Source organism: Lissotriton helveticus, chromosome 1_1 (genome assembly GCF_964261635.1).
Source record: "Lissotriton helveticus chromosome 1_1, aLisHel1.1, whole genome shotgun sequence".
NCBI lineage: Eukaryota > Metazoa > Chordata > Amphibia > Caudata > Salamandridae > Lissotriton > Lissotriton helveticus.
The window spans coordinates 2,011,030,075-2,011,049,693 of record NC_136057.1 but is presented as its reverse complement, the minus strand read 5'-3'; the positions used below and the strand labels follow the sequence as shown (position 1 = coordinate 2,011,049,693).

At 40.6% G+C, this 19,619-nt stretch overlaps 1 protein-coding gene across 3 annotated transcripts in view; it reads left to right on the top strand.

Moving 5' to 3' along the window:
* The window catches only part of COL11A1 (collagen type XI alpha 1 chain), a 393,245-nt gene that overhangs the window by 278,365 nt on the left and 95,261 nt on the right, over window positions 1-19,619 (top strand). For all 3 annotated transcript variants that reach the window (XM_078644690.1, XM_078644705.1, XM_078644698.1), the window contains 2 exons: window positions 3,011-3,118; window positions 6,095-6,202. In XM_078644690.1, coding sequence (XP_078500816.1) covers window positions 3,011-3,118; window positions 6,095-6,202 — 216 coding nt within the window. The remainder of the gene's footprint in view (window positions 1-3,010; window positions 3,119-6,094; window positions 6,203-19,619) is intronic.

Below are 19,619 nucleotides of genomic sequence, written 5' to 3'. Positions count from 1 at the left end.
TCTAGGCCACTCCACTCTACTCTGCTCCACTGTACACTATGTTTTTCTAGTCTGCAACACTGCACTCTATGCAAATGCACTCTATGTCACTACTATATGCTACTGCGCTCTACCCTGCTCCACTCCACTCAACACCACTCCATTCTACTCTGAAACAATCTACTCTATGCCACCACACTCTATGCCCGACTACTCCACTCCGCACCACTCTACGTCACTACACACTCTGCCGCACCACTCTACTCTGCACCACTCTACTCAATGCCACTGCCCTCTATGCCACACTAATCTGAACTACTGCACTCTACGCCACTGCACTCTACAGTAACTACTCAGCACCACTACACTCAATTCACTATGCTCTACTCTGCAACTCTACGTCACTCTATTCTGCAAAACTGCCCTCTCAGCCACTGAACTCAACACCTCTCTACTCGGCACCACTGCAAACTATACCACTCTACCGCATTACTCTCTATGCCTCTGCACTCTTCTCCACTCTGTTGTACTCTATGCCACTATCTTCTCACCATTCTACTCTATGCCACTGCACTCAAATCTATGCCACTATACTGCACGCTACCCCACTACACCCTGCACCACTACACTCTATGCCTATCTACCCTGCACCACTGTACTTTACGCCACTTCACTAAAGGCCACTCTGCGTCACTCCAATCTACGACACTACACTGTAAGATACTCCATCTATGATGCTCTACTCCATTAAACTGTACTCCACTGTACTCCCCTCTACATCACTCTACTCCACTCTATGCCACTCTACAACACTACCCCACTCTACAACACTCTATATAACTTCCTCTATGCCACTCCAATGCCACGTTACCTCATTCCATTCTACAACTCATTACTCCATTCTACCCCACTTAACTCTATGCCACTCAACACTATGCCACTCCACTCTACTCTAGGTCACTGAACTCTAACACACTTCACACTCTGCACCTTTCCACTTTCCTACACTACTCCACTCTATGCCACTCTTCTCTACAATAATGCACACTGCTCTATGCCGCTGTACTCTACAACACTCTACTGCACTCTACACAACACACTCTACACCATTTCACTCTGCTCCACACCAATCCACAACACTTTATGCCACTTCACTCCACTCTGACACTATTTATATATGTAATGCCTTTATATAGTGCAACTGTCTCAATACAGGTATCCTGGTGCTGCACACATTCATCTAAGCAGAGACAGCAGTGAAGGGTAAAGACAAAGGCAGTCAATAGATTACTTTGCGAAAAGACAGATCTCTAGAGCCTTCATAAAACACAGCAGGTTAGTTGAAGTACTGAGGGCAGAAAGTAGCATGTTTCAAAATTGAGCTGCCTTCACTGTTAAGGCTCACCAGCCTTGCTTAGTTTTGTGAAATCTTGTGACGCAAAGAAGGTTAGCTGAGGCTGAGAGGAGACACCACCCTGATGTGTATCTCTTAAGGCTCCATTGCATGGACACGGGGCCAGAGCCCTGCAAGGCCTTAAAGACAACACTGTAAGCCACTCAACTCTACTCCATTTTACACCCTGACACTCTACAACACTCTCGTCCCTACATGACACTCAATACGATTGCATGTCACTCCACTCCACGCCACTTCATAACACTCCACTCTACTCTACAACACTCCACACCACTCTCCTTTACTCTCCTGTACGCCACTAACATGTAGCCATGCTCAACAGAAGCCCCACTGGTTTCCAACAAGGCTGAAGCATACTGGCAAAACCAATAACTTGTTTACTGCAGTAACATTAAAAATGCTGTTTGTAAATAGAAATATACTACGTTGTTTCTGGGTGGGCAGAGATCCCTCCGTGATCTTCCCTAAACCACTCCTTACTCTTCCCTCTCTGCATCCCCTTTAATAGTAAGTATACACCATTTTCCTATCACTCACTCCTGCCCCTCCCACATTTACTACTAAAAAAAGGTAAGACAGACAGGGGCAGAAACTCTGCACTTAGGTTTGTGAATAGAATCTTGTAGTACATTTGTAGTAATTTTCTAGTATAACAAACATTACTACAAAAAGCAGTTTTTGAATAGGCTCTTCTTTGAGTAAATAGACCCTTGCCCCTCAAATAAGCTATTGATTGACTTCTGAAAAGAACTATGATAAATGTAATAAAAGAAAACAACAATAATTGAATACAAATGATGCATTCAAAAACAATTCTAGAAAGATACTCTGTGAATTTATATCACAGATCGAAGCACACAGTAATATTTATTTAGCTCTTTGTATAGAAGTCAGACCCAGTAAGCACTCTCATGTATCCGATTAAATATATACAACAGTTAAATGTGATTCACACTGCCAAAATGCTTTGCCCTTTTCATATACTGAGGATTCTCTGTCAAAACTTAGACCTTTACAATGCAACAGGGACATGCATTAAAAGTATAACTGCCTATTGTCTAAAGTCAAATTTTGGGGCTTGCACTTTCCTCTTTTCCACTGGGTAAACAAAGATTGTATTCACCCTCTTTCTTACTGTTCTCTTCTTTTTTTACTCTTATCCTGAGCTTAGGAACCTTTTTCAAGCTATTGCTATGCTTAATATGTTAATACCTGATGCAGTTCAAAGGGAAGAAAGACTTGTGGTTACACCACACACAGAACAAATATTAAGAGCTCCAAACATTTTTGGATGACCTGTCATTCAGCATAATGCCACAGCCCAAAAGGGTTGGGAGTGTATAGCAAGAACCGTATTGTGCTAATTTTTGGCCCTGATATCATTCAATTTGTAAAGAACCCCCATTTTTTGATTGACTATCTCAAGGTTAGTGAGTAAGGACCTGACAGCCAGTAAGCTTCTGTTCCTGTTTAACCATGGTTTTGGAGAACCAGGTACCTTAGGTCATCTAATTTTTCAAAATCTCTGCTCAAAGCATATTTATGAAATTAGAAATATTTTCAGTCTTTAATATACAAGCGCATTTTGTCCTTATAATTACATTTTGTTTATAGGGGGCTGCTGGTGAACGAGGAGCTGCGGGAACTGCTGGTCCAATTGGTCTACCTGGTCGTCCTGGTCCTCAAGGTCCTCCTGGCCCAGCTGGCGAGAAGGGAGCTCCTGTATGTCATTTTTGGAAGTTTGTTTTTTAAACATTTCTGGCATAATGAACGAATAACTGGTTATTCCATAAAAAATTGTAAAAAGCTATCTTAAAACAGACTAGTTGCAACACCTCAATTGGTCTGCTTTAAGAAAGGTATATCACAAATGGAATGTAATATCTCCAAAGGTTGTCATATTTATACAGCTATGACATTAGACCATTGAGCAAAGCATCATCATGTGGAGCACACAAATGTTCATTTTACCACAGATGAGGAGGTATAATAAATTATATAAACCAAATCCTGTGCATAAGTAGTATATGATCTTGTGGTGGTTCGACCTTCAACAATCAGTTTAAGTTTCCTCTTTATAAGGTCATTGAATCCCTTGTTAGTTTGCAATATTCTCATTTGCAATGGTGGGAGAATTGGATCCCATATTACACATTTAAATATCTATTTTTATAGCACAGTGCCACTTGTCTAATCTATGATTTCATTGCAGTCTGTCTTGAATGTCTAGTTATATGTCTAATATTTTTACCACTCTGACTCATCCAAGTGCTGCAAATCTATTTCTCAGCAATATCATATTTAATTTGATTTCCCCTTTTCCAAAATATGTCCATCAAATATATAGTTTATCTATTAAACACAGGGTTCTAACCCAGTTTATAACGAATTTAATGCCTTGCTTATTAAATAATGTATGAAATAGAATATACAGTTTTGTATTGGAAGCCAAAGAGGAAGCATTGCATCTGTAACCCAGCATGTTTATATTTATATAGCAGAACCCATATGACAAATACCTGCATTCATACATTCTGCTCACTTTTACAGTAGACAGTAACTGCTTGTTCATTCGTGACCTCTTTCATTTTCGAGCCTAAGCATAACATTTGCTTGCAAAAAAATGAGCACGATTTTATTCATTTATTTTCTCTATTGTTTGAATATGAGTTACATATTTTGAAGCAAAAATATCCAAATACGGTAGGTGTAGTAAAAAGATCATCTAATTTAGTGATTAGATTTCATGAAATATTTATTAATTTATCTCCATTGAAACACAAGGTGCTTGTCAAGCATGCACAGAATAAAGAACGATGGGCCCCTATCAATAGAAAAGAGGGTGATCATTTGTGATTGGCAAAATGCCTGTTTACTATGAACAGATGCCACTTTTGGAGCTAGTCTAAATTCACAAAAGGGATGCAGCAGTGGTACGGCCATTTGTGGCCACCCATGCTACCCAACCCTGCTTGTAAAACCAAGCGAGGGCACCACCCACTGCTCTATTATACCAGGGCGCCCACACGCCATGGATCAGCAAGATAAGGCACATTGATGTCAACTGACTCAGTGCTTAATTTGAGCTGATGGTTTCCCAGTATTCAGCACCGGCACTTATTTGTCAACACTGGTGCTTGTGACAGTCTGACACACCATGGCACTGCCTGGCTAATATGACCAGAGCAATAGTTAATTATCAATTCAATATTCATAAATAATGACTTTTACCTGTCGTCCAATCGATTTTTATAGCATTAGGGGCCTGAAATAGTCCAAACTGTCACAATTGTAGGAGTCAATCAATCAATCAAAGTCACTTATAGAGCGCACTACTTACCCGTAGGGTCTCAAGGCGCTGGGGGGGGGGGGGGTGCCGTTACTGCTCGAACAGCCAGGTCTTCAGCTTCTTCCTGAAGGAGAGGTGGTCTTGGGTCAGGCGCAGGTCGGTCGGGAGGGAGTTCCAGGTCTTGGCGGCTAGGTAGGAGAAGGACCTTCCTCCTTTTGTCGCTCTTCGGATGCGGGGGACGGCGGCGAGGGCGTGGTTGGCTGATGGGAGTTGGCGTTTGGGAGCGTAGAAGTTGATTCGGTTGTTGAGGTAGCTCGGGCCTTGGTCGTGCAGGGCTTTGTGAGTGTGATGGTTAGCAGATGTGCAGATGTGCTGTTACTATCATTTTTGTTTTTACAAATTAAGTACTGAACTGACTACTGCCTCATATCCACATCCCACAAGGGTGTAGTGAGTACACGTTTTGGCTTAAAGGGCCGGAACATAGTAGGGCTCAGATTAATGTTTCTATGCAAAATTAGGGGTAGGGAATTAAAACTGTACTGTATCACTATTGACATTTATGAGTGGTAGACTACCAGGTCTGCAAATTAGATAGGGGACAGCTTTGTCCCCTCCCTGCATAGTGCCTTTCTCCATGGCAGGTCTTCATTAGATCAGGGCTACCAGGGATAAAGGGATGTAGTAGTCACTCGTTTAGATGCCTCTCTCTTGAATGAGGGATGCTGTCCATTCTGTGACTACCACCCCTCTGGGAGTGGCAACTGGATGCAAACTTGGTTTGTGAATGTGTGCATGCACAAACTGACCACATTAGGAAAGGCCTTTCATGCCCCTTGTCCAAACTGGATAAGGTAAGTGTCCTATGAGACCAGGTAAAATAAATCTACTTTTCATCAGACCTATCTTATAAAATAAGAAACCTGCATGATATTAGGGAATGTACAGGGCCATTTCACTGAAGTTATGATATGGTGTTTTGTCAAAGATATTTGATGAATGTCAAACTACCTAGGTTCCTGCTGGCGTGACTAACATCTAGTCCCATACTTGCTTTGTATACACACATACACACACACACATACACACACATAGCAAATAGACCGTGTAATTGTCGGAGATGGAAATAAAATTGTGTTAAGTGATAGCAAGAATTAAAACACACTTTTACTTGTGTATTAAATAAGGACGCCTTTGGAAATATTTTACCTAAATGCATAAAATGATCCGAACAACTGAATAATAATGTATTCTGAAATCTTAAACTAGTGTTCTCTCTAGATAGCTTATTGCTCCTCAAATGTTGCTATACTATGCACAATGTTGAGTAAATGAAAGTGTATGGACTGTGTCATCCAGAAACTTCACATCATTATAGAAGATCTCAATGTTATCTTTCTTCATATCAGGGCGAGAAAGGTCCTCAAGGTCCAGCTGGACGGGATGGAGTACAAGGTCCTGTAGGACTTCCTGGTCCTGCGGGTCCACAGGGACCTCCGGGAGAAGATGGAGACAAGGTATATCGTGTTCCATGGAATTTGTCAATATTTGTGTTATTTTTCATTGCATTCTTTCGTTATTTCTAAATGGTCATCCGTCCATCTCATTAAAGAATCCGATAATCTAGGAGCAGTCCTTTGACACAAAGATGGTAGGGAGCTATTCAAGCATTGCTTGGTTAGACTGACAGGGCATTCATTATGTTGTAAATAAATGGATCAATAAATCAACAGTTCCAGCATGGATCCAATTTGCGAAAATTGAAGTGAAGAAGTTGGTGACTAGGGGCTAGATGTAGGTAATGAAAATTTACCGATTCTAAAATACCGAATTTTACCGATTCGGTATTTTGGAATCGGTAAATGTAATGTAGATAAAAATTTGGTAAGAATTACCGAATCGGTACGATTCGGTATTTACCAAATCGGTATTTACCGATTCGGTAATTCCCATTCATTCCTATGGGCCTGGAGGCATTCCATGACATTCAAGGGTGGCAGGGTGTCACATTTGACACCCTGTTGCACCCCTGAAAAGTGCTTGTGTGCACATGTGGCACACATACATGCCCTAAGGGCATGTATGTCTGCCACATGGCACTGTTGAAAATGCACAGATTTGCATTTTCAAAGGTATTCGTTATTTACCACCAACTAATAGTTGGTGGTAAATAATGAATCCTTACAGCACATAAGCACTCTTAAAAGTGCTTCCGACATACGATTTATCGATTCGGTAGATACTGAATCAGTAAATAATGATTCGGTAAATACCGAATCGGTAAATACCGATTCGGTATTTACCGAATCATTCCCTACATCAGAAAAGGCTCAATACCGGTCGGTTAGCCTAAAATTTACAGAATTTCGGGTTTACCGACCGGTAATGGGCCACCTACATCGGGCCCTAAGTCTTTAGGCCTGATACTTTCTAAGCCCTGGCATCTGCTAAAAGTACAATAAAATATCCACTGACGTTTTAACCATGTCTCACTATTGGAGGTGTTCATATTGCCAATAAACACCTGTTTAAAAAACAACTAAATTATTAAATGCCATCGTTACTCGCTAATATTTGTTAAAACAAGGTGACAAAGGTCTGCACCCAAAGCACACCATAATTGTTTTCACACTAACAGAAATTCGTTTCCTCAACTCAGGCGCAAGATACAAAAATGATCAAAGATTTTCATGTTCTTAAGACGTCGCATTCTCCAATACTAAACAGTTTTATTTTTCCTCCTCCAACCTTGACCTCAAATTTCAAGCGAAATATAGAGAATGAAGTCTTCTCATGTGATCACAACTTTAAAACAGCATATATGTTCCTTCAGAGTATTGGTTGCTTTAAAGGACTTGTGCCAGCTAACAGTGTGTTACAATTGTGACATAAATGGGTGGAAGGAAGCAGTGGTTCCCATCTGCAATTTAAGGGATGCTGGCACCCCAGCCTCGTTTCGCCTCCTCTGTCAATGAACTAATAACGGCAGGCAACCACTTACTATTCTTTATATTGTAACCGTATCATGTAACAGGAAGAACACGAGATTTGAAGAATGCAGCCAAGGCATGTCAGCAAAGAAGTTGTATTCACTAAAGCTCAGAACTGTGCTATTTCTGTGCAAGTCCTATTCAGAAACAAAATCCCGCACTGATCGTCTCCTACTGGACACACATAGACTACAGAACAGGGAGATCCCCATTGGGGACATTCCCTAAAGAAGTGAAACTGTGGGCTGGCCCTGTAAACCCTGGCCTCAAACAAAGGAATGCATATTAAATGGAATCAAATATGACTCTTAATAACCACATGCAAACAGCAGCCATTTACAGTAACATGGAGGGCAAAGGGTGCATTTATTGTCATATTAGAAATTCGTTTCCTCAACTCAGGCGCAAGATACAAAAATGATCAAAGATTTTCATGTTCTTAAGACGTCGCATTCTCCAATACTAAACAGTTTTATTTTTCCTCCTCCAACCTTGACCTCAAATTTCAAGCGAAATATAGAGAATGAAGTCTTCTCATGTGATCACAACTTTAAAACAGCATATATGTTCCTTCAGAGTATTGGTTGCTTTAAAGGACTTGTGCCAGCTAACAGTGTGTTACAATTGTGACATAAATGGGTGGAAGGAAGCAGTGGTTCCCATCTGCAATTTAAGGGATGCTGGCACCCCAGCCTCGTTTCGCCTCCTCTGTCAATGAACTAATAACGGCAGGCAACCACTTACTATTCTTTATATTGTAACCGTATCATGTAACAGGAAGAACACGAGATTTGAAGAATGCAGCCAAGGCATGTCAGCAAAGAAGTTGTATTCACTAAAGCTCAGAACTGTGCTATTTCTGTGCAAGTCCTATTCAGAAACAAAATCCCGCACTGATCGTCTCCTACTGGACACACATAGACTACAGAACAGGGAGATCCCCATTGGGGACATTCCCTAAAGAAGTGAAACTGTGGGCTGGCCCTGTAAACCCTGGCCTCAAACAAAGGAATGCATATTAAATGGAATCAAATATGACTCTTAATAACCACATGCAAACAGCAGCCATTTACAGTAACATGGAGGGCAAAGGGTGCATTTATTGTCATATTAGTTTTCAATCAGCACCTTTCACCTTCAAATATACTTGTTAAAACGCTCATGCCTTGTAATTTTCAGTTGAGTTAATAAGTGGAAGGGCTACAATTCCCAGATGGTGTAATCGTTTAAGCTGTATAATGAATTTTATTGAGTTTTCAGTCAACACTCATTAAGCAAACATTAAACAAGAACAATACAGTCATTATGATGTTTCACAATGTGACATCTGCACAGTGTCGTATTAGTAGTTTCAATTCGAGCACTTTTTTACTTACACACATTAAACACAGTAGTCAACCACAAGAACGTGTTCACTTAATCTGGCAGTCTTACACTGAGCAAGTATCACCTCAATTTGTCAGAACACCTCTCATCATTTCAAGCACCCAAGCGTTTGCTTCGTGGCTGCGTGCTAAATCTCTCTATATTTTCACTAAATGAAGGAATGATCAACATTTCCAGGTAAACGTTTTCCGCTAGTTTCATAATAGACATACAATCCTCTCCTCGGCTACCATTCTAATCATCTCTAAATTCAGCAAAGATGCTTCTTCCAGCGATTTTCCTCGGAGCTTGGCCACTTTCAGAATTGTTTTCAAGGTCACACTGTGAACATAGATTCGACCTCAACTAAGCACAATATTTCCAGCGCTAACTTTCAATATGATTCAAGGTGTTGAAATTTAGAACAATGTATGTAGTATCCTGCATTGTGGCCTCCAACATATTGCATAAAATAAAATTCTATGTAAAAGATTTCCTGGAATGACCAGGTCAATTCATGCAGTAATTCCAAGTGAGCTCCTTATGGCTGCCACTTATTCATATGCATTCCTCAAATTGCTTGCCCATGGGGTTCTCCCGGTAATTTTAATAATTGCAAATATTGTAGTGTAAACCAAACCTATCACCGTTCTGAAATATAATGTCTACCTATCTCCTTGTATGGGCCCCATAACTTACAGATCATTTCCAATCTATCAGCTACGGTCATACGTCATCACTTTAATTAGCATTGCTGCTATACTTTGCTCCAGCAGAAAGGAAATCCACTTCTGGCAGTCAAAAGTCAAAGGACCATGCCTGCAGGCATCTTCAAATAGGTTTTTCTGTAGAAATATTTTTTTCGCTGGATGGTCTAGAATGTGAATATTTTTTTCATTTCATCTGAGACAGTGGGGATGTATTCATCCTTTTAATAGTCTACTTCAAAAAGTCAAACCTATTTAGAACATACCAACCAGGCCAATGCTTTCAAGGATGCTGCCTGGAAATCTTCAGCAACATTGAAAATTTGTTTCATGAAATTGGTAGGGTTTCACACATTTTATTTAGTTAATGATTTACTTTACCAGTATCAGCCCACGGTATGGGAGCCTACCAAAGGACCGAAGGGGTTACTGGACGCCAGTTACGTGTTTTAGCTGCCCACATGTTGGACACATGCCTTTAATAAGTGTCAACTTTAGTCACGCTTCTCCGCAGTTGGCGGGTTATTTAAACATCTATACCAGAGAATCCATGAAGCTTCATGTCAGAGATCTGACCTGACTGTGCCCTTTTTTTCCCTTGTAGGCACAAACATGCCTTTTTTGGAGTTGCTTGGCACCTGTTAAATGGACGCCATCTTAAAGAGGGGTTGTTCCCTATTTTGTTCATTTCACGATTTTATCATTCGCACATTTTATTTAGTTAAAACTTTACTTTACCAGTATCAGCCCTCAGCAGGGGAACTAATCAAAGGTCTGAATGGATTGCTGGACCCCGTTACATGTTTTTTGCTGCCCACCAGTTAGACACATGCCTGTAACAGGTATCGACTGTAGCCACACCTCCGCACTTGGCGAGCCATTTAAACATCTATGCCAGTGCATCCGTGCATCTTCATGTCAGAGATCTAACCTGACTGCGTCCATTCTTTTCCTTGTAGGTACAAACATGCCTTTTTTGGAGTTGCTTGGCACCTGTTAAATGGGCACCATCTTAAAGAGGGGTTGTTCCCTATTTTGTTCATTTCACGATTTTATCAATCACACATTTTATATAGTTAAAGCTTTAGTTTACTAGTATTGCCCTCAGCAGGGGAACCAATCAAAGGACTGAAGGGATTGCTGGACCCCGTTACATGTTTTTTGCTGCCCACCAGTTAGACACACGCCTCTAATAGGCATCAACTGTAGCCACACCTCTGCACTTGGCGAGCCATTTAAACATCTATGCCAGTGCATCCGTGCATCTTCATATTGGAGATCTGACCTGACTGCGTCCTTTCTTTTCCTTGCAGGCACATACGTGTCTTTTTTGGAGTTGCCTTGCTCCTGTTAGGTGGCTGCCATGTTAAAGAAGGGTTTGCTCTCTATTGTATTCATTTCATGATTTTGTCTTTCACATGTTTAATTTAGTTAACTCTTTACTTTACCAGTATCAACCCTCGGTAGCGGAGCCTAAAGGACTGAAATGGTGCTGGACCCAACTATGTGTTTTAGTGGCCCATTGTTTAGACACATGCCTGTAATTGACGTCAACTGTATCCATGCACCCACACTTGTCGGTCTATTTAAACATTTAGGCCAGCGCATCCACGCAGCAGATGCATGCAGCGAGCGTGCCAAAGGCAAGCCTATATGTGGCCGTTCGCACATGGACTGTGTCTTGCGCTAGACCCCCTGACTGTTTCAGCACCTAATAAGGACAAAAGAGAAAGTGCGCTTGCAAGGCTCTTATAAGATTGAACCCCGTAGATAAGCATAACATTTGCTCAAGATTTTGCCCTATGGCACTTACTGAAAGCATGAGTCTAACTTGTCCTAATTGCAACCTGTTGACTGAGATCATCCGTATAAGCAGTCTCCAGCATTCGTCCAGTGAGTCACACACCTCTTCCTTGGAGTAAGTGTATCCTTGTCACATGTGCCCTATTTAATGCGAGATCTCTGGAAAAACATAAAGTAGAGTTTGCTGACTTTATTGATGCCCAGAATTAAGACATAATCTTTGTCATAGTACATGGACAGATCAGGCCTCTGGGCCTGAACTAGTCTCAGCTATTCCCACTGGATACTCTCATTACAGATTAGATAGACATCACAAAATGGACGTGGGTCTTGCTATACTCTAACATGATCATATGCAAGCCTCCTTTCAACCAGCTCCTTCATTAGAATGTGCGGCACTCGCATTTAATATTAAACTCATTTATCGGCCTCTGAGCCCTAGAAGCAAGTTCATACAGGAGGACCCTGCTCTCCTAGAACCGTGTCTACACCACACAAAATACACCAATATGGGGATTTCAATTTTTATTTCGGCGGTCTTCACAGAAGACACTGAGATGATGGCGTGTGCTGGTCTCATGCAAATCTCTAATGCCCCCCACCCACTTGACAGGGCACACACTTGGTGGTATTTAGGCAAACTAAGATCTCTGAAACAAAAATGTAGGAAAGAAGAACGTATATGAAGAATGCACTACAATAGCATGGAAAAACAAAAATATAGAAAACAACTAACAGAATACAAGGCATTAATGATGGAAGAAAAATCACACTATTTCACGCGTAAAATTGAGCAAGCCAAAAACTCCAAAAAGAAGCTATTCCTGACAGTCAACAGACTTTGCTCCTCACCTGGGACTAATTTGTCAGAAAATAGTCAATCATTCTTAATAAAGTAGACGTGGTTTCCAATAGTGTTCATTCCCACACGAAGTCTGAGTCAGTTGACAGCACTGCATGTCACCCTTAACATAATGCCCCTCTTAAAACCGAACAAGTAGTCAAGCTGATAAATTCAGTGAAATCATGTTTGCCGTCAGATCCCTGTCCGCCGGCATTTGTCAAAAATGCTACAACGATTATTGCTGATCAACTGACGACAATCTTTAATACTATGTTCAACGCCAGTTAATTCCCAAAACAATGGAAAAAAGTGTCCATGCTGTCTTCAATAAAAAAATCAAGCTCGAACCCTCAGGATCCCAATACCTATCATCCTATTTCCAGGATTCCCTTCCCTGCTAACATAATAGAGAAACTAATGAATCAACAACTCTCCACTTTTATAGATAACAACCACTTCCTTGACCAAACTCAAATTGTGTTCAGAAGCTGGCACAGTACAGAAACCACACTGATCCTGACCGCCAAAGAGATCAAAGGAACCCTCAATAAGGGAGGAATGCTGCACCGATTTCGTTGGATCTCTCAGTGGCTTTTGAAATGGTCAATCATAAAATTCGATTGACCATCTCACTAAAATATGAGTCAAAGGAACAGTATTATAGCTCCTAAGTTCTTTTTTGAGTGTGAGAGAACAATCAGTTACAATTGGAGATTTTGAATCTGACCTCCTTTCTCTGCCTTCCAGAGTTTCACAAGGGTCGTCATTGAGCCCTACCTTATTTAATGTATATGTTACTACGTTGGTGACTCTGATCAAATCCTTTGGTAACTCTCTCACTTCTTATGCAGACAAGACTATGATTGTCATTTCCTTAGCTAGAAACACAGGGAACACTAACATCAGATTCAGCAACTGCATGCTGCCAATCAGTGAATGGATGAGCTCAAATTACCTCAAACTAAATTCATGAAAAACAGAGGTTATCCTCTTTGGCAAAGATACCTCCTTCTGTTCCCCCAGCTGGTGGCCACAAGAATTGAGCAATCTTCCGGAACCAGCAAAGAAACAAAAAAACTTGAGGTTTCAGGTGCATAGCACGTTGAAATATGGCAATCAAGTTAAGGCCGTCATCTCTTCTACCTGCTACACCATCAAAATCATAAAGAAAATTCTCACATACCTTTCTGTGACCTTAATGGAAACCAACCATGACAGCTCAAGTCATGTTCAAACTGGATTATTGTAAGGGTCTGTATCTAAACATCCATCAGCAGTTCCTTTCCAAACTTCAGGTCCTCCAGAACTTAGCCACTCATATCCTACTGGGCGTCCTTAAATTCCAATCAGCCAGAGAAGCTTTAAGCGCGCTCCACTGGTTGCTGGTCAGCCAGAGAATTACCTTCAAGACACTACGTTTTACCTACAAGGCAATCCATTGTGCAGGACCAAAACACATGCAACAGAGTTTTATCTGGTATTTCCCAACCAGACAGCTGCACTTACTTATTTCATTGTTCCTAAGTTTAGACATGCTTCTTGGGGTGAAAAAAGCTTTTTTTTCGGAATGCATCCAAATTGTGGTATGCCCTCACAGCTAAAATTAAATTGATTTCAGGACTCTGACCTTTGCAGAAATCTCTGAAAACATGGCTTTTTAACCATTAAAAAACCTATCAGTTCAATGGCAGTTTTCAGTTTTGTTGAATCTGCTCCAAGACACCTCAGGGTATTCAAGTGCTTTACAAATCATTCTTACATAACTTTTTAGGTAAATCTGTTTAATTGCTATATTTGTGGACCTGCTGAAACAGACTTTCACCAAAGACCTCCAAAGATGTCTTGCAAAAAGAAGTGATTGATCAGAAAAGCACTGAGCTAAAATTGAAGGGGAAGTAGGTATAACATGACAGGGGTAAATTGTGTTTGGATTCAACATGGAGTTTTTCCCCTTACTTCAAAACCTAGCAAGAAAAACTATTCGCACAACCAATAATTCCTGTACAACTTGTTTGGCAAAGCTAGGTTAGATACATAAGCTATTCCCACAACAGCCCCATGCAGCACAAAGAATTCCTGAATTACTGCTGAGCCTACACAATTGTTATAGTTATCTTTTTTTCATCTTACTTGTTTTATTTGAGGTTTTAACTCTTTGAATTTTGCTCACTAAACGTGCAGTACAGTTTCTTTTTTTAAGGACATTTTAAAAGTTTGATATTTTGAAGAGATGCAGACCAATAAAAAACAGTAGCAGTACTACATTTAGGGCCAGATGTAGGTGAATTCAATTTTGCAAATCCTTATAGCGATTTTTACCGAATCGCTATTAAGGACTCGCAAAATTGAATGTATTCCTTGATTGCGAATCGCAAATTGAGATTTGCAATCCAGGAATACAATCCCATTCATTCCTATAGGTCAAGAGGCCCATAAGAATGAATAGGATTTGCACCTGCAATTTGCGAGTAACCAAGAGGCACTCGCAAATTGCGGGCGCAATTTCAAGGGTGCAAGGCTTCCAAAAGGACACTCTGTTGCACCCCTGAAATGTGCATGTGTGCACATGTGGTGCACATACATGCCCTAAGGGCATAAATGTGTGCCACATGGCACTTTAAAAAAATCAAAAAAGTGTTTTTTTAAAGGAAATCACTAACTACCACCAGCTTGAAGTTGGTGATAATTAGCGATTCCTTAAGGCTAAAGTGCACTTTCTGTATCGCAATTTGCGATTCCTTAAAAGCAATCGCAAAATAGGAATTGCAATTTTTGCGATTCCTTATTTTGTGAGAAGGTTTAATCTTACCTACATTGCTCAAAGCCAAACTGCGATCTCAAAGGCTGAAATTCTGCTAATTCTGGTGTTTGCGGGCGCAATTTGGCTTCCTACATTTGGCCCTTGGTCTTTACAATTAGAACAGACAAAATTGATACGTCTAGAGAATCTCGAGTGGTTACAGATCATTTGGCGGATCTACAATCAGTTGCTGGTTTCTGTCTGTAGACCATAGATTCCATCTACTTGACAGTGAGATTTTATAACTTCCGTACAAGTGTCTTCTTTTAATATCGTAGTATCTCTCCTACTAGAAAAAAATACATATTACATGCAGATTGCTGCTTGATGATCCAAGTCCCAAGGCATTCAATGCAGTTTAATTCCCTTACCATTGATTATTCTGAATGTCTGTATGTTGCTTTCCAATCCTTCTTCATCAATGAAAGAATGACTACTCTGCTTAAGACACCACAAGGGAAACATTTTAGTAGGCATAGAGGTAATGAAAATTATGCCGGCATAATTTGGGGAATTTCGTGTTAGGCTTGTTATGGGAAGTTCCCCAAATGTTGTTATTACGTCCATTATGAAATTAGGCAGCCACTGCAACATGATAGTGTGAAAGCTTAGAAAAAAGTAACATTCAGAACGTGAGAGGCTGTTGTTGACAGCAATTGCTATTATTTAAGGCTAATCCTCGTCCTCATGTCAAAAATTGAAACATGAATGCATTTCACACTACAAAATAGAGCTAAATGATGGATTCACAATAGTATGTGAAAACAAATTACGTGGATTATGCACGGCTCTATGATATGACCTGGGCAAAGAAAGAGGAAGGGATCCAGAGAAATATTCATATCTGACATTACCGTGCTCTTTGTTGCTGGCTATAGGAAACATTTGCTTCAGAGATGAGGCCAAGAATAGATGGAACCAAACCCCGATCTTCTGCTTTGAAAAAGTCATGAAACAACTAACAAAGTCACATATCAATTTCATTTCCCCCCAACTTTTTTTTTTTTTTATGTTTGAAAGCTTTATTGAAGAAAAAAATAGTCAATACAAGAAGGTGACAACAGCAGAGCAGAGTGAAAAGGGTACAGGCATGGGAGAAATATAAACGTATTCAGCTGGTATCACAATGAAAAAACCAAAGCATTTTTAAAAAGTTTGTTTGGGGGGGGAAGAGAAGGGAAGGGAGGGGAGTATAAACAATGCTAATACAATGAAGAATAAAGTATAAAATATACATAACATGCTAATGGTCGGCAATAAAGTACAGTAAATGCACAGATAACTAGAAAATATGCGGAATAAGAATATTATCAAACATGAGTAAAGAAAAGAAACTACAGTAGTGAAATCTAAAATCTGAAACTAGAAGCAGGAATACAAGTGCTCAAGGAGGCTTAAAATTGTCAGAGGAGAGCGGAGTATATGTCTTTTTGGCGGATCGATCTAAATATAGGGTAAGGGACAACCAATAGAGTTCAACATTGCGAGAAGGTTTGCAGGTGGAGGCAAACGCAACATCCAAGCGGTGAGAATGACATAATAGGTTCCACCAGCAATTTATGGAGATCTTGGATAAGGACTTCCAATTGGAGGCGATGTGTTGGAGTGCAAGGGCTAGCATAAGGTCCAGCAGACCATGTGAATGTGGAGGTAAGTCCAAAGAATCGGATAGGCTACCCAAAAACACCAAAGAAGTAGAAAAAGAAATAGAAAAATTGAAAATATTGGAAATACGAGACCATACCTGTGTCCAGAAAAATCGGACTGGAGGACAGAGAAAGAAAAGATGGAAGAGGTCAGCATTGGATGCAGTACAGGTCCAGCAATTAGAAGTAGAGGAAGAAAGAAAACGAGAAAGAGAAAGGGGAGAAAGGTAGAGTCTGTGATAGAAGAAGAATAGAGATTGAGTAAGAGATGCAGTACGGGAAGTCTTCAAGGATTTAGCCCAGATTTTGTCCCAGAGAGAGGTCGGCCATGAGCAACCTAAATCTTTTTCCCAAGAGAGTTCTATTTTTGATTTGAGACGAGCAGGATCAGGAGCTGAAAAATAACGATAAATAAGAGAAGCTTTAGGAATAGCAGAGAGAATGGCAAGTAGAGAGGAAGGCGAGGTGGGTGTGACATCCGACTTTAGAGAATAGTATCGATCAAGAACTGTCTCCACAAGGATGTAATATTTCTTTGCGAATGAGAGAGGACAGTGAAATTGGGATCGAAAGTGAGGAAAGGAACAAGGAGATAAACCGTCAAACAGGTGATGAACCCAGATGATACCCTTCGATCTCCACGAAGCCCAGGCGATAGGTCTGTTACGTATTAGAATAAGTGAGTTATACCAGATGGGAGATAATAAAAAGGATTCGCGAGAAACAGGAACTGTGGACACCAAGGACCGCAAAAGAGAAGAAGTGTGCTTAAATAAGGGGGATTAAGACATGGTGCCTTAGTAGTGAAGCGGATTACATCCTGAAAAGAGTAGGGGAGTAATAAGTCATGTTCAACAGAGAGCCAGAGGGGAGAAGAAGGTGTTATGTCTTGTGATAGCCAGCGAGAAGCCTGACGAAGAGAGAAAGATTTATGGTAGAGACGGAAATCTGGGAAATTAATTCCACCGTTTGACTTAGATTTGCGAAGGGCTGAGAGAGATATACGAGCCTTCTTCTGCTTCCAAAAAAACTTAGATAAAACAGAGTCAATACGACGGAAGTAAAGAGCTAGGATATGGACTGGGAGCATAGAAAGTAAATAAATCAAGATCGGAGCAATCATCATCTTGACCGAGTCAAGGCGACCCCACCAGGAAAGGTATAGGGGGTTCCAAGAAGAGAGTAGAGAACCAATTCTAGAGAGAACTGCATTCATGTTAAGTTGGATAGATGAGGAAATAGAGTTAGAGAAGAGAACACCAAGATATTTTATTTTCTTGCTATTCCAAGCAAATCCAGTGGAAGCTAAAAAATGTGGAAGGCAAAACTTAGTGATAGGAAGGATCTCCGTCTTGTCTGAATTTATTTTATATCCTGAAACTAGGGAGAATTTCTCAAATTCATCTAACAAGGAAGGAACAGAGGTAACTGGGTTTGAAATAAACAAAAGTACGTCATCCGCATAGGCAGATAATTTGAGTTGGTGGGTATCGTACGGAAAACCAGAAATGGAAGAATTGTTACGAATAGAGGATATGAAGGGTTCAAGTGCTAAAATAAAAAGAAGGGGGGAAAGGGACAGCCTTGACGTACTCCACGTTTAAGTATGAAAGGCGAAGTTAGTTGACCGTTAACGAGAACGGATGCCTTGGGCATAGAATAAATTAAAGAAATATAAGAAATAAATTTCGGACCAAATCCATGCCATTTCAATGAAGCTATCAAAAAGGACCAATCAACCCTGTCAAAGGCTTTTTCAGCATCAACCGAGATAGCCGCAAGGGGAATAGAAAGAGAGGGGGCTTTATTTAGAACATTGAGGAGAAGTCTGGAGTTGTCCGAAGTAAGGCGGCCCTTAACGAAACCACATTGTTCCTTCCCGATAAGAGATGGCAGAAGAGGATCAAGACGAAGAGCCAGTAATTTTGCAAAAATTTTATAATCCACATTAACTAAAGATATTGGCCTATAATTCTTACAGAATTTGGGATCCCGCCCCTCTTTAGGGATGAGGCATATGGTAGCATCTTGAAATGAGCCTTGAGCTAGACCAACGGAACAAAAAGATTGAAAAAGAAAGAGAAGTTTGGGTAAGAGAAGATCAGAAAAGTGCAAATAAAATTCAACCGGAAATCCGTCAGGTCCTGGAGTCTTACCCTTGGTGAGAGAAGACAGGGCGGTGGATAACTCCGAAAGGGTAAGATCAGAATCCATGGACGAGAAATTCAGTTGGGAGGTGTCTGGTTTGGGCAAGTTTTCAAAATATGATTGAAGAAGGTCCGGGGTAGGGGGGTTCTCAGGCGAGTACAAAGATTCATAAAAGGAGTGAAACTGTTCCAATATTTCCTTATCTGTATGTAAGAGGACGTTGGAAGGGGAATAGATAGAATCTATGAGAGTCCGCTCTTTACGCGATTTGAGATAGTTAGCAAGCAATCTGCCCGATTTGTTACGGCCTCCATAGTATCGGGCACTACCCCGAAGAAGGAAGGAAGAGGCTGAATCCGTAGTAAGTTTGTTAAAGGCCATTTTCGCTTGAAGAAGTTCAGGAGACATATGGTTAGGAGAGGAGGTGTAAAATTGGTGTTCTAAGGACTTAATATGTGCAAGAGCAACCTTACGTTTTTGGAGAAACTTTTTCTTCTTTTTGGAGACAAAGTCAATAATAAATCCACGGGCTGTGGCCTTGAAAGAATCCCAAAGAATATGGGGAGGAGTATCAGGAGCCGAGTTAAGTTGAAAAAATTCAGAGGTAAAAGAGCGAAAAGAGGAGGAGAAG